This window comes from Phyllostomus hastatus, unplaced genomic scaffold (genome assembly GCF_019186645.2).
Source record: "Phyllostomus hastatus isolate PE091 unplaced genomic scaffold, TTU_PhHast_1.1 phas_contig_17, whole genome shotgun sequence".
Lineage (NCBI taxonomy): Eukaryota > Metazoa > Chordata > Mammalia > Chiroptera > Phyllostomidae > Phyllostomus > Phyllostomus hastatus.
Window position 1 is genome coordinate 18,493,821 of NW_025333664.1, and position 13,279 is coordinate 18,507,099.

Here is a 13,279-nt window from a genome sequence, read left to right on the forward strand (position 1 = left end):
AGAGAAACATCAATGTGTAGTTGCTTCTCGTGCACCCCCAGGAGGGGCCCAGCCCACAAGCCAGGCATGTGCCCTAACTGGGAATCGAACCAGCCACCCTTTGGTTTGCAGGTCAGTGCTCAATCCACTGAGCTACACCAGCCAGGGCTAAGTTTTTTATTGTTCACAGTTGTCCCCATTTCCTCCCACTATTCTCCCATGCCCTACCCAGCAACACCCCCATTCAGTTCTCTGAAGTCAGCTTCCTAAACCTGAACCAATCTTCCCTTGCTTAATATTCTCTACCTGTTTCACACTATACTTAGAATAAAATCTAGACTTCATCTAGAAGTCCTTGCATAATTTAGCCTCTGCCTATCAGTCTACCCATCTCTCTCAATTATCTCTTTAAATTAATTACAATTAATTCCAATACCACTCTGGTCTTCTTTGGATTCTTACAATAAACCCTTGTTCTCTTCCATCTCAGGACTCTTGTCCTGGAATCTTCTTTCCCTCTCTCACATTCCCAATGTTTGCTTATCAACTAGCATGTTCAAAGTCACTTCCCATGGGTAGCTCCCTCTTATCCTTTGGATTGCAACTTCTACATCACCTCCTCAGAGAGGCTTTACCTGGCTACACTCTCTAAATCTAGTTTACCACATTGTTCTCTAGTATAGCTGTTTCCTTCACAGCACTTCACACAATATTGTTATTTTCTATGTTCATGGGCTTACTAACTTTTGTGTGCTTTCTCCACCAGACAATGAGTTCTGCGAAAGCCAGTATCCACACCTGTCTTCTGTCCAGCACTTAAGTCACAGGTGGCAAACACAAGGTCCATGGGCTGAATCCAGCCTCCACCTTGTTTTATCTGGCCTTGCACTTTGTTTCTACCTGGCAGCACTGAGTTCTCACTTAACTGTTACGGAGTAGTTACATTTATACAGTCCTAAAATTACATTTGGCCCTTTGAAGGCAGCCTTGGGGCTGATGTGGTCCCCGGTGAAAATGAGTTTGACACCCCTGACTTAAGTGAACATGCAATGGGTCTTTGTTGACTAAATGAAAAGGCACAAGTCCTTCAGCATCCTGTCCCTCTGCTCCCAACCAACCCCAGGCAGGAGCACTGGCACGGACTCTCTACTATTCTTGGGATACACTGGAAGAGGTCCTCTAGCCACGCCTCTTCTCTCCAACCTCCTCAGGGAACTCCTTGCACCCTTTATTCCTTCTCCTGCATCTTCATCTCTACAATAATTTCCTCCAGTATTCGAAGATGTTTCCATTAAACAACCACACAACCAGAAACCCCAAAAGTTCCTTCCTCTTCAGACCTCAGGTCAGCACGTGGCTGGCCCCTTCCCCTGACTTTCAGGACTCAGTCGTGTCCTGTGTTCCTCTACTACCCTTTCTCGGGCTCTTTCAAGGGAGCTTCCAAGAGCCTGGGCAGTGGGGAACTTCGTGCGGGGGATGAAGGGCTCTGACGAGGGAGCACTGAGTAGTGAGGCTGGGTGAGTCGGGGGTTAAGGAGAGAGCTCTGAGAACCCCGAAGCCAGAGGTCAAGGAAGGACGGTATTGCGGAGAGGGCTTCAGCCTCTGCGACGCAGCAGGTGTAAACGAGAGAGGGAGGAAGGTGCGTCCCGTGGGCTGTTTGGGCCCCTGCAGCCTCACGCACCCAAGAAAAGCGAGCTCGCGGGGCAGCGGCCTTTGTGCGCCTGCGCTGCCGTTGCCGGGCACCCGCTAGCGAAGGGACAGCCGAGAGCAGCGGTGGTGGCAGCGGGGGACTCCGGAAGCTCACCCTTCACCCGGAAATGGTTGTTGAGGAACATGGCGTTGCTGGTGCGAGTCCTTGTGAGTGAAGGAGTAATTTTGCACGGTCGTCCTCCGGGGCCCGGGGTTGGAGTCGGAGAGGACGGGGTGGGAGAAACTGGAGGGAAGTGCAGGAGTGGAACCCGTGCGGCAGCGAGGCTGCGCGGCCGCCTCTCTGCGGGGAAACTGAGGCAGCTTCCCACCTCCTTTTACCCCTTTTGGCCGTATCTCCCTTCTCTTTGGAGGAAAAGGAGAGTGACATCTGACCTGAATTCTATGAAGTTTGGTTTCCCTTAGTCTACACCTGTGACATCCTTCCCTCAGGGAGAGGCAGCACGTGGGGCACTGATTGGAGTTTCGGGAGACCTAGGTTCTATCTCGCGTCTGTTATGTCACTGAAATACAGTGTGAAGTTGGGCAAGTCACTTTCAGACCTCAGGTGCTATATGTGAAAAGTGAGGACGTTAATCTGCGGTCCTTTCGGATTCTGAGGTTCCCTGGATTTGTTTCAGAGATCAGTGAGTCAGTTCTTAACGGTCATATTATTAAGTTGAAAGCTGCACCAGAACCGGGGTCATATCTGTCGTTTTCACTCTGCCTAGCACAGTGTCTGACATACCGTAGCTGTTCAATAAATATTTGTCGAATGAATGAATGAATGACTGAAGAATGGAGCAGAGAAGGAAGGACCACTCCATTTCTTAGCACCCTTATGGGAAGCTACTGCATCTCTTGTGATTCAGTCCCGATCTTTCTAGCACATTGCAACCTCTAGGAAGTAAAAAAGAAAGTGGCAGTGGAAAAGTTAGGAGGATACAGAGCTTTGTTGCTAACCATGGTGTGATGGGAGAGTATAATTTTAGCAAGTCTTTCAAAACCTGGGTCAAGGACATGGTTTTTTGCATAGCAGACACTTTCTGCCCCTGCCTGTTGCTATCTTTTGAGTTGTTACTTTATACTTGTGTTTCTAATCTTTTTCTGTATGGCTCACAAGGACTGCAGTTTTGCTTCTTGGGTTTCTTGTTAGCCTAGCTAAGTGCAGTGCCTGCGATTGCTGCTCAGTAAATAATTTGTTTGAAGAATAGTTCGTATAACATGTGGAAAATCCACTTGGTGGAGTATTGTTGATGCAAGGCCAGAAACGGATTCAGATCTGAGGACTGAGGAGGAAATGGCAACGAGGATATCCTGAGTTACTTGGTTCTTCAGATGGATATTTGGGGGAAGAGATGAAAAGTTTGTTGGGCTGTGTACCTACAATGAACACCTTGATTTGTTTTGGAAGTTAGTGGATGCCCCAGCCATGTTAAACATTCTTGCTCCTGAGTGTGTGGACTGTTTCAGGTTCATTTCCTTTTAGGTGGGAGCTTCCATAGAATCTACCTCTCTATTATGGGTGGGTTCTATTAGTTGGATCTGCCTTCTACTAGTCATCCCCTGCACTGTTTATCCTTTTCTATTCATCTTCTTAGGTATAAAGCAAGTTTAGATAAGGAAAGTCACTTTCACTTTATGCTGTGATTCTTTGAAGTCTTCTTAACATGTGTTGTAATGTAGTGTGTGACAAAGCAATGGAAGTCCCCTTAGGACGAGTTGAAAGTGTCAGTAAACATGAAGGTAGCAGATATTTATTGATCGCCTGCTCTGAAGAGGCATTTGGGTTAGGCACTGCGAGGACCTCATAAATACAGGAAAGTGCACGTTTAGGAGTCTGAAGGGCCTAGGCTGAAAGCTTGGCTCCATTACTTACAAATGGGTGTGACCTTGAGCAAGTCACCTAACATCTCTGAGCCTCAGATTTTCTGAACAGTAAATTTGATAGTATTGATCAGAGAATCAGCTGATACTAGTGATGCTTAAATGCTTTTATTCCCTTTTAGCCCAGCAACCATTTGAATGTTTACTATGTTCTAGGAACTGAGGGTCAAAAACATATACCTTATTCTTAGCTTTATAACCCAATAGGAGAGACAGAAGACTAATACAGTACTTGGAGTGTGTGATAGACATCTATACCAATTGCTATGGGGTCAGAGTAGAGAGACGCCTACTCTGAGAGCAGGCGTTCACCAGGGAAAGGTGCCTGAACTAAATGAGAGCACATTTAGTTGTGCTCTCCCCTCTGGTTGCTGTCAGTTAGAGAATGGGTGAAAGGGCATAAGAAGAGAAGCATTAGCTTGTGCTAAGAATGCTAGACAACCAAGTAACTAAACACATGTATGTGGCTGAACTCGGGGGGCATTTATGAGGAAATGGCAGGGGAAGAGGCTGGGCTTCTATATCATGGTTAGGAGCTGGAGGTTTATCTTGAGGCAGAGGGGAACCATTCAAGTATTTTAAACAGGGGAAGAGTTATTAAAAATTGTTATATCCACAGATTTTTAGAGAGAGAGAGAGAGACATCAACTTGTTCCACTTACATGTGCATTCATTGCTTGATTCCTGTATGTGCCCTGACCAGGGATCAAAACCACAACCTTGGCATATCCAGGACGTGATGCTCTAACCAACTGAGCTATCCAGCCAAGACATGGGAAGATTTATTCTTTAAGGTTTTTTGGGAGCACTTACTGTTTGTCCCCCTCATTTAAATTTTTTCCAATTTTAAAAAATATTTTATTGTTATTCTATTACAGTTGTCCCAGTTTCCCCCCCTTTGCCCTCCTCCACCCAGCCCATCCCCCATTTCCACACTCATTCCCCGCCCTGTTGTCCATGGGTCATTCATACATGTTCCTTGACTAGACCCTGCCCCTTCTTGCCACCCTTGTTCCCCTCCCCGCTTCCCCTCTGGTTGCTGTCAGTCTGTTTCTTGTTTCTGTGCCTCTGGTTCCATTATGCTGGTTAGTTAATTTTGTTCATTAGGTTCCTCTTATAGGTAAGATCATATGGTATTTCTCTTTCACTGACTGACTTATTTCACTTGGTGTAATAGTCTCCAGTTCCACCCATGCTGTTGTGAAAGGTAGGAGCTCCTTCCTTCTTTCTGCTTTGTAGTATTCCACTGTGCAAAGGTACCACAGTTTTTTGATCCACTCATTTACTGATGGGCGCTTAGGCTGTTTCCAGCATGTGGCTATTGTAAATAGCGCTGCTATGAACATGGGGGTGTTTAAGTTATTTTGAATTGGTGTTTCAGTATTCTTATGGTATATTCCCAGCAGTGGAATTGCTGAGTCAAAGGCAGTTCCATTTTTAGTGTTTTGAGGAAATTCCATCCTGTTTTCCACAGTGGATGCACCAGTCTGCATTCCCACCAACAGCACACTAGGTTTCCCTTTTCTCCACGTCCTCGCCAGCACTTGTTTGTGGATTTATTAATAATAGCCATTCTGACTGGTGTGAGGTGATATCTCATTGTGTTTTTAATTTGCATCTCTTGGATGGCTAGTGATGTTGAGTATCCTTCCATATATGTCTAGTGCCATCTGTATGTCCTCCTTGGAGAAGTGTCTATTCAGGTCTTTGTCCATTTTTTAATTGGATTGTTTGACTTCCTGACATTGAGTTGCATGATTTCTTTATGTATTTTGAAGATCAAACCCTTGTCTGAGATATAAGCAAATATGTTCTCCCATACGGTGGGTTCCTTTTTCATTTTGCTGATGTTTTCTTTAGCCGTGCAGAAGCTTTTTAATTTGATATAGTCCCATTTTAATTTTTTTTCCTTTATTTTACTTGCCCTAGGAGATATATCGGCAAAAATACTGCTACACGGGGTATCTAATATTTTACTGCCTATGTTGTTCTCTAGGACTTTTAAGATGTCACAACTAATATTTCAATTTTTATCCTTTTTGAATTTATTTTGGTGTAAATTTTTTAATCGAGGAATAATTTACATACAATAAATTGTACTTATTTAATTGTACAATTTGACAAGCTTTGACACTGGTATGCTTCTGAAAGGCCATCACAACAATAAAAATAATGAACATACCCATCACTCCCCCAGATTTCTTTCTGCCCTTTTGCAATTCTTTTTCTCCTGTTTCTCTCTCCTCCAGAAACCACTACTATTCAGGGAACACTTTTGTTTCTTCTCTAATTTTTAAATTGAAATTAAACAATTTTATTTTGAAAGTGTTGAAAAAGTTTTAAAAAGTCAACATAGTAAACACATACCCACTTTTATTTATTTGTTTAAAAGATTTTATTTATTTTATTTTTAGAGCGAGGGGAAGGGAGAGAGAAAGGGAGAGACACATCCATGTGTGGCTGCCTCTCACATGGCCCCCACTGGGGACCTGGCCTCCGACTCAGGCATGTGTCTTGACTGGGAATCGAACCAGTGACCCTTTGGTTCACAGCCCACGCTCAGTCCTCTAAGCTACACCAGCCAGGGCACATACCCCCTTTTAGAGTTTTGTCTTAATAGATCCCTGTAGCAGTTGTGGATGGATCAGAGAGAGCTGAGACTAGAGACCCCAAGGCCAGGAAGGAGCTACTTAAGTAATCCTGGAAGAAGTGATAAAAGCTATACTAAGAGGGGAGGAGCAGTGTGGTTAAAGAGGAAGGGATGGTTTCTGGAGGAAAGAGAGTCTGTAGAGCTTGGTGAGACGTTGGATGTTGAGGGTAAGGGAGGAGGAGTTTTTTTTTGTTTTGTTTTTAATCCTCATCTGAGGAAATGTTGGTTGACTTGAGAGAGAGAGACATTGATGTGTGAGAGAAACATCAATCTATGATCTCCTGTGTGTACTCTGACTGGGGTCCCACAACCTAGGTGTGTGCCCTGACTGGACTCGAACCCACAGCCTTTTGGTGTACGGGATGATGCTCCAACTAACCCAGCCACCCGGCCAGGGCAGAAGGAGGAATCTTAACAGTGAGTCCCAGGTCAGCAGTGTCCATTGAGAATATCCAACTAGAGGTTTTTAATTTTTTTTTTTTTTTTTAGCTGGAGAGTTAGTGTTCAGGGGAAGGAGGGAGGGAGGAGGGGAGAGAGGGAGCACTGAGATAAAGGATGTAGTAGAAGCAAGATGTTGTTGAGATTTCCTGGGCAATAATGTTGACAGCTAACATTTATGGGGCACTTACCACACGCTAAGCGCTCTTAAATCCTTTCTATATGTGAACTTAGTTCTTACAACAGCCTTTTGAAAGGTAAGCACTGTTATTTTCCCCATTTTACTGATAAGAAAATTGAACCACAGACAGGCAGTATTCCTGAAATATTCTCATTAGTCTTCCTTTACTTTTTCTTCTTTCAGACTTAATGGCCAATGCTTTTCCCCTCTCCGGTGATGGGTTTGGGAAGGAGGAGGGGACTGAAACACTGCTGTTGCTGAGTAGCTCCAGCAGGGGAACTGGACATTTGAGCAGTGCAAGGTGCCTTGCTTATTATATAGTTTTATGAGCTGCCCTGGGCATTAGTGATCATTTTTACTTTTCTTTGACAGTACTGAAAATTGCAGAAAGCTACTCTGTACTTAAACATTTTTTTTTTCAGTAAAATACACATGATGTAAAATTTACCGTTTTAACCATTTTTTATTTTATTTTTTATCCTTACCCTAGGACATGCTCATTGGTTTTAGAGAGAGAGGGAGGGAGAGAAACATTGATGTGAGACAGAAACATCGATCGATTGCCTCTTGCACACACCCTGACTGGGCACAGAACCACAACCTAGGCGTGTGCCCTGACTGGGAATCGACCCCATGACCTTTCATTTTATGGGACGATGCTCCAACCAGCCGAGCAACACTGGCCAGGGCCCCTTTTCAAGGATATAGGTCAGCGGTATTCAATGCATACACATTGTTGTGCTAGTATTACCACCATCATCCACAGAACTTTTTTCATCTTACAAAATGGAAACTCTGTAAATCCCCATGACCCCCTGTGCTCAGCCTGGGGCAACCACTGTTCTACTTTTTGTCTTTCTGATTTTCACTACTATAGGTAATTCATGTAAGTGGAATCACTATGTGTTTGTCCTTTTGTGACTGGCTTATTTCACTTAGCACACGTCTTCCAGGTTTGTCCAGATGTAGCATGTGTCAGGATGTCTTTCCTTTATAAGGCTGAATAATATTCCATTGTGTATATATATCACATTAGTTTGTCCATTCAGCTGTCAGAAGACACTTAGGTTATTCTACTTTTTGACTATTGTGAAATAGTGCTACATTGAACATAAGGCTATATAATATCTATCTGAGTCCCTGTTTTCATTTCTTTTGGGTATAAACCAAGAAGTAGAATTATTGGAACATATGTTTAATTTTTTAAGGAATCACCATTCCATTCTCAACAGCAGCTGAACCGTTTTACATTCCTACCAGCAAAACACAGTTCCAGTTTTCCACATCTTTACTGATACTTGTTCATTGTTTTTCATAGTGGCCATCTCAATGGGTGTGAGGTGGTATCTCATTGTAGTTTTGATTTGCATTTCTCTAATGATTAGTGATGGTGTACATATTTTATATGCCAAAGGGAAGGGAGGGAAAAAGAGAGGGAGGGAAACATCAATGTGAGAGAGAAACATCTACTGGTTGCCTCTTGTATGCACCCTGCCCAGGGACGGAACCTGCAGCCCGAGTGTGTGCCCTGATCATGAATCAAACCAGTGACCCTTTGCTTTGTGGAGTGATGCCCAAACAAATGAGCCACACTGGTCAGAGCATTAACCATTTTTTCCTTTGTTGCTTGTGCTTTTAGTGTTATATCCAAGAAATCATTGCCACATTCAGTGTCATGAGGCTTTCCCTTATCTTTTCTTCTACAAGTTTCCTTGTTTTAGGTCTTAAATTTGGGCCTTTGACCCATTTTGAGTTAATTTTTTGTATATCGTGTAAGGTTTTGCTATTTTTTTGTTATTTTCTTAGCATTTGCTCTGGGTATTATAATTAGCATCTTGATTCATAACACTCTATGTAGATCATTACTATCTTGATTTCAATAGCAGTATATAAAAACTTTGATTATATACAGCTCCATTCCTTCCCCCTCCTTTGTGCCAATATTGTCATTCAAATTGCATCTTTATAGATTTTGTCCCCATCAACATAGATTTATAATTCTTGTTTTATTCAGTTGTCGTTTAAAAAGTAAAAATAATTACAAGCAAAAAAAATACATTTATACTAGATCTTTAATTTGTTTAAATAGCTACCCTTACCAGTGCACTTTACTTCATGTGAATTTACATTATTGTAGTGTCAAAAGTCTAATTTTAGCCTGAAGTTCTCCCTTTAGTATTTGTTGTTGATCAGAAATCCGTTATTGATAGATTCCCTCAGTATTTATCTGGAAAGTTTTGTTTTCCTTTGCTTTTGAATGATAGTTTTGCTAGATACAGAATTCTTGTTTGACCATCTTTTTTCCTCCAGCATTTTGAATATTTCATCCCACTGCCTTTTGGCCTCCATGGTTTCTGAGGAGAAATTAGCTCTTCATGTTGTGGAGGATTGCTTATAAATGATGAATCACCTCTCTCGATACTTTCAAGATCTTATCTTTGTTATTGTCTTTCAGCAGCTTGGTTATGATATGCCTGTTTGTGGATCTCTTGAGTCTGTCTTACTTGGAGTTGAGCTTCTCGGATTTATAAACTGATTTTAGAAATCAAAATTGGGATGTTTTCTGCCAGTATTTCTTTAAATATTTATTTTATAATATATATTTTTTTATTTTTAAAACTTTTTTATTGTTGGCACTATTACAGATCAAATATTTTTTTTCTGTGCCTTTATTTCTCTCCTCCTTGTGAGACTCCCATTATACATATGTTGGTATGTTTGGTGGTGTTCTGTAGGTCTGTGAGGCTCTGTTAAATTTTCTTTATTCTTCTTTCTGTGATTCAGGCTGGATGGTTTCAGTTGACCTATCTTCAAAGCCACTGATTCCTGTGCTCAAGTCTGCTGTGCACACCTCTAGTGACATGTTTGTTTTTTTTAATTGTTCTTTTCAACTCCAGAATTTTTATTTTTAATTTCTCTCTTTATTGGTGTTCTCTCTCTGGTGAGATACCATTTTCATACTTTGCTGTAGTTCTTTAGATAAGATTTCCTGTAGATCTTAACTATTTAAAATGGCTGGTTCAAAATCTCTGTCTAGTTTGTCTAATGTCTGGGCTCCCTCAGAGACAGTTTCTATTGATATTTTCTCCCCTGTGTATGGACTTTTTTTTTTTAAATTACGTGTTTCATAAATTTTTGTTGAAAACTGGAAACTTCAAATAATATAACATCTTTGGAAATCAGTTTTTTCCTTTATAGAGTTTGTTACTGTTTTTCTATTTAGTGTTTGTGTTCAAGTAATCCTTATTTTACTTGATAATGGCCCCAAGGCACAAGAGTAGTGATGCTGGCAATTCACATACTCCAAGGGGAAGCTATAAAGTGCTTCCTTTAAGTGAAATGGTATCAGGCATCCACGGGGCTGGGGGGGGCGGGATTTATCCCCTACAGATAATGGGGACTACTTCCTAAATTTTTTTAAAAAAATGTTTTAAAAAAATTATAGAGAGGGAGAAAGAGAGGGAGAGAAACATCGATTGGTTGCCTTCTGCAAGTGCCCCATCCCAGGACGGAGCATGGAGCCTGCAATCCAGGCATGTGCCCTGACCAGGAATCAAACTGGCGACCTTTCAGTTTGCCGGATGAAGCCCAACCAGCTGAGCCATGCCTGCCAGGGTGGTACTTGCTAAATTTTATTTGTAGTCCAAAACCAGTACTCATGGAGCTTTTGCACTCATCTGTGGACGTGTGCAAGGGGGTGAAAAATTTGAGCTACAACATGCATGTTTCTTGCTGAGGTTGAACAAGGTCATACTCTATTCCTTGTTTCAGCTTTTAGACTGTAAGCAGGTGTCCTTTTCATGGTCTATTTAGTGCCATGGGTATGTGTGTATGTATTTATGTGTTTATTTGCATTTTTGTGCTTTTTTGGTGATTTCCCTGTTTAAAATGGCCTCCAAGTATAGTGGTAGGTGCTAATGATACAAAGTGCAAAAAGGTCATGATGTTTATTTTATTATGGGGAAAATTTGTATGTTAGATAAGTTTTGTTCAGGAGTGAGTTACAGTGCTTGCCATTGGCTATGAGTTCAATGTTAATGAATCAATAATATATATTAAATAAGGTATGTTTAAACAGAAACACATAAAACAAGGCTATGTATTGATTGGCTGATGAAAATGTTGTGAATTGAGGCTTGCAAGAACCTAACCCTGCATTTCCCCTAGGAGCAATGGTTCAGTATTTGCTAACTCTACTTGTGGTCACTTTATAAAATGTAACTGTAGGGAATAGGAGAATTGACTACCTGTAAAGCCTTTTCCTGCTCATGAGTGAGCCAAAATAAATACTATGTATCTTAAAAACTACATGCAGAAACAGATTGGTTAGTGGCCTGATTAAAGAATAGTAAAAATAAGAGCTGGGCTGTCAGAATGATTTGGAATATAAATAAAATTACATGCATTTTATAAAATGCATAGGAAATAACTTGAAACCTATCCTTAAAATTTTGGTTTTGAAGTGTTGGTGAAGCAAAAAGACAATAAAACTCCCACTTAGTAATGGTACATATATTATCCTAAGTTAGAGCAATAATTTTAACTGGGAATGTATTAGTACCTATAAGAGGGAGAGAAGTACTTCCACAGATTTATGTTTATTAAATGAAATATTATAAGAGGAGGAAAGGACAAAGAACTGGATAGGGTCAGCAGAGCCAGAACTTGGAGTCTAGGGAGACGCCCCGAAGCAAGGGAGCTCGTGGTTTGGGTGGAGAAGAGAGTCCCAGAGGAAGGGACTGCCAGGGGGTTAGCTCGTGTGGAGTGGGGTGGTGATTCTGAAACCAGAGGATTTGAGTTGGGCTCCAGACCTGCTAAGTGGAAAATAAAGGCAGGGTGTGCAACTATAGTGAGTCTGCCGGGGCCCAGTTGGTAAAGATCGGCTGTGTGAGTTTGACTAAAGAGGTGGATGGAGCCTCCTGCAAGCTTCTGAGAAAGGGAATTACAGGTTCAAAATAGTATCTTAAGGAAATGGTTCTTGCTGCTGACTGTTTGCTGGGGAAAGAGGGGTTTACTTGCATAATTCAGTGACAGTTGTTAATAACAATAATGATGCCTTTGTGTGTGTGTTTTACTGTTACCAAAGTGCTTTTACAAATGATCCTTGGAACACTCCTGAGAGGTAGCTTTTTTTTTTTAAGATTTTATTTTATTTTTAATTTTTTTAGAGAGAGGAGAAAGGAAGGAGAGAGGGAGGAAACATCAATGTATGGTTGCCTCTCACGTGTCCCCCATTGGGGACCTGGCCTGCAACCCGGGCATGTGCCCTGCCCGGGAATTGAACCTGTGATTCTTTGGTTCACAGTCCACACTCAATACACTGAGCTACACCAGCCAGGCAGCTGAGGTAGCTTTTGTTATTCCCACTTTACATAAGGGAAAATGGAGGCCCAAAGAACTGAGTAACTTAGCTCAGGGTCACCAAGCTATTTCATGGCGGGCTTGGGATTCAAACACCTTTCCTGCTATATACACCTCAGCAGTTTTAGTTAAGGGTCAGACAGGCATTGTTGTTGCAGGGTTGGAGAAGGACAGAACGGAGCCGATTGTTCCTTTCTTTGAATAAGAACTGATTTAACATATTGGCAGAAGACCAAGTAGAGCCAAAATTACAGAGCAAAATTTTGTTGACCCTGGAAAAAATATGATGAAATTCTTCAGAAAATTTTCCAAAAGTTTTCATTGTTTCTACTTGTAATTTTCTCTTACTCCCCCCACCCCCCACTTCTTTGAGCCTAAATCTGCAGAAGTTTCATCTTATCCCATATTTACATTTTTAGGAAAGGAACATTTGACACTGAATGATTCTGGTAAAACCCGTCAGCATTACTTAACAAAACCTAGTAGCTGTCTCTCACTTGAAAACCATCTCAACAGATCAAACCTCAGCTGAAATAAAATATTTTTAATCTTTACTCTTCATTTGAAACAAAGTGCCATGAGTGGCTTATTGGAAACAGTTGATACAGATTTAGAACTATGAGACACTTTAGAAAGCATCTCTGAGTTTAACATTCTAACCTCACTTCTGCCCCTTCCTACCTACTCGTAAGGAAATGGAGATTCAGACTTATTAGTTACTGAAGTGCATACACAACAAGGCACATTTGATGATTTTTCTTAAAATCCTGAAAAGCAAGGATTTTTCTTAATTTTATAGAGAAAGCAACAAATACTTGACGCTTACTAACAGTGGAGCCAGGAATCAGATCTGTGCTTTTTGATTCCTAGTACATGGCTCTTCCCACCTTACTATGCTGTGGTTTAATTGGTTCAAGACTAGGTCTAGTGTTAGAGCTAGAGGGACTTTGGAGATACTCCCGTGGTCCTTTCATTCCATAAATTATCATGGATCCTGGAGTTGTGCTGCCTGGGTTGAAACCCTAACCCTGCCATTTATTAACTATGTGGCCTTGGGAAGTCACTTATCCATACGTCAGTTTCTCTATCTATATAAT

The 13,279-nt window shown here is 41.5% G+C and overlaps 1 protein-coding gene across 2 annotated transcripts in view; it reads left to right on the forward strand.

The window, feature by feature from the left end:
- Nucleotides 1-1,743: 1,743 nt before the first annotated feature.
- The window catches only part of LOC123815311 (ubiquinol-cytochrome-c reductase complex assembly factor 1), a 96,765-nt gene continuing 85,229 nt past the window's right edge, over nt 1,744-13,279 (forward strand). For both annotated transcript variants that reach the window (XM_045833588.1, XM_045833587.1), the window contains exon 1: nt 1,744-1,836. In XM_045833588.1, coding sequence (XP_045689544.1) covers nt 1,813-1,836 — 24 coding nt within the window. In that variant the 5' untranslated portion in view covers nt 1,744-1,812. The remainder of the gene's footprint in view (nt 1,837-13,279) is intronic.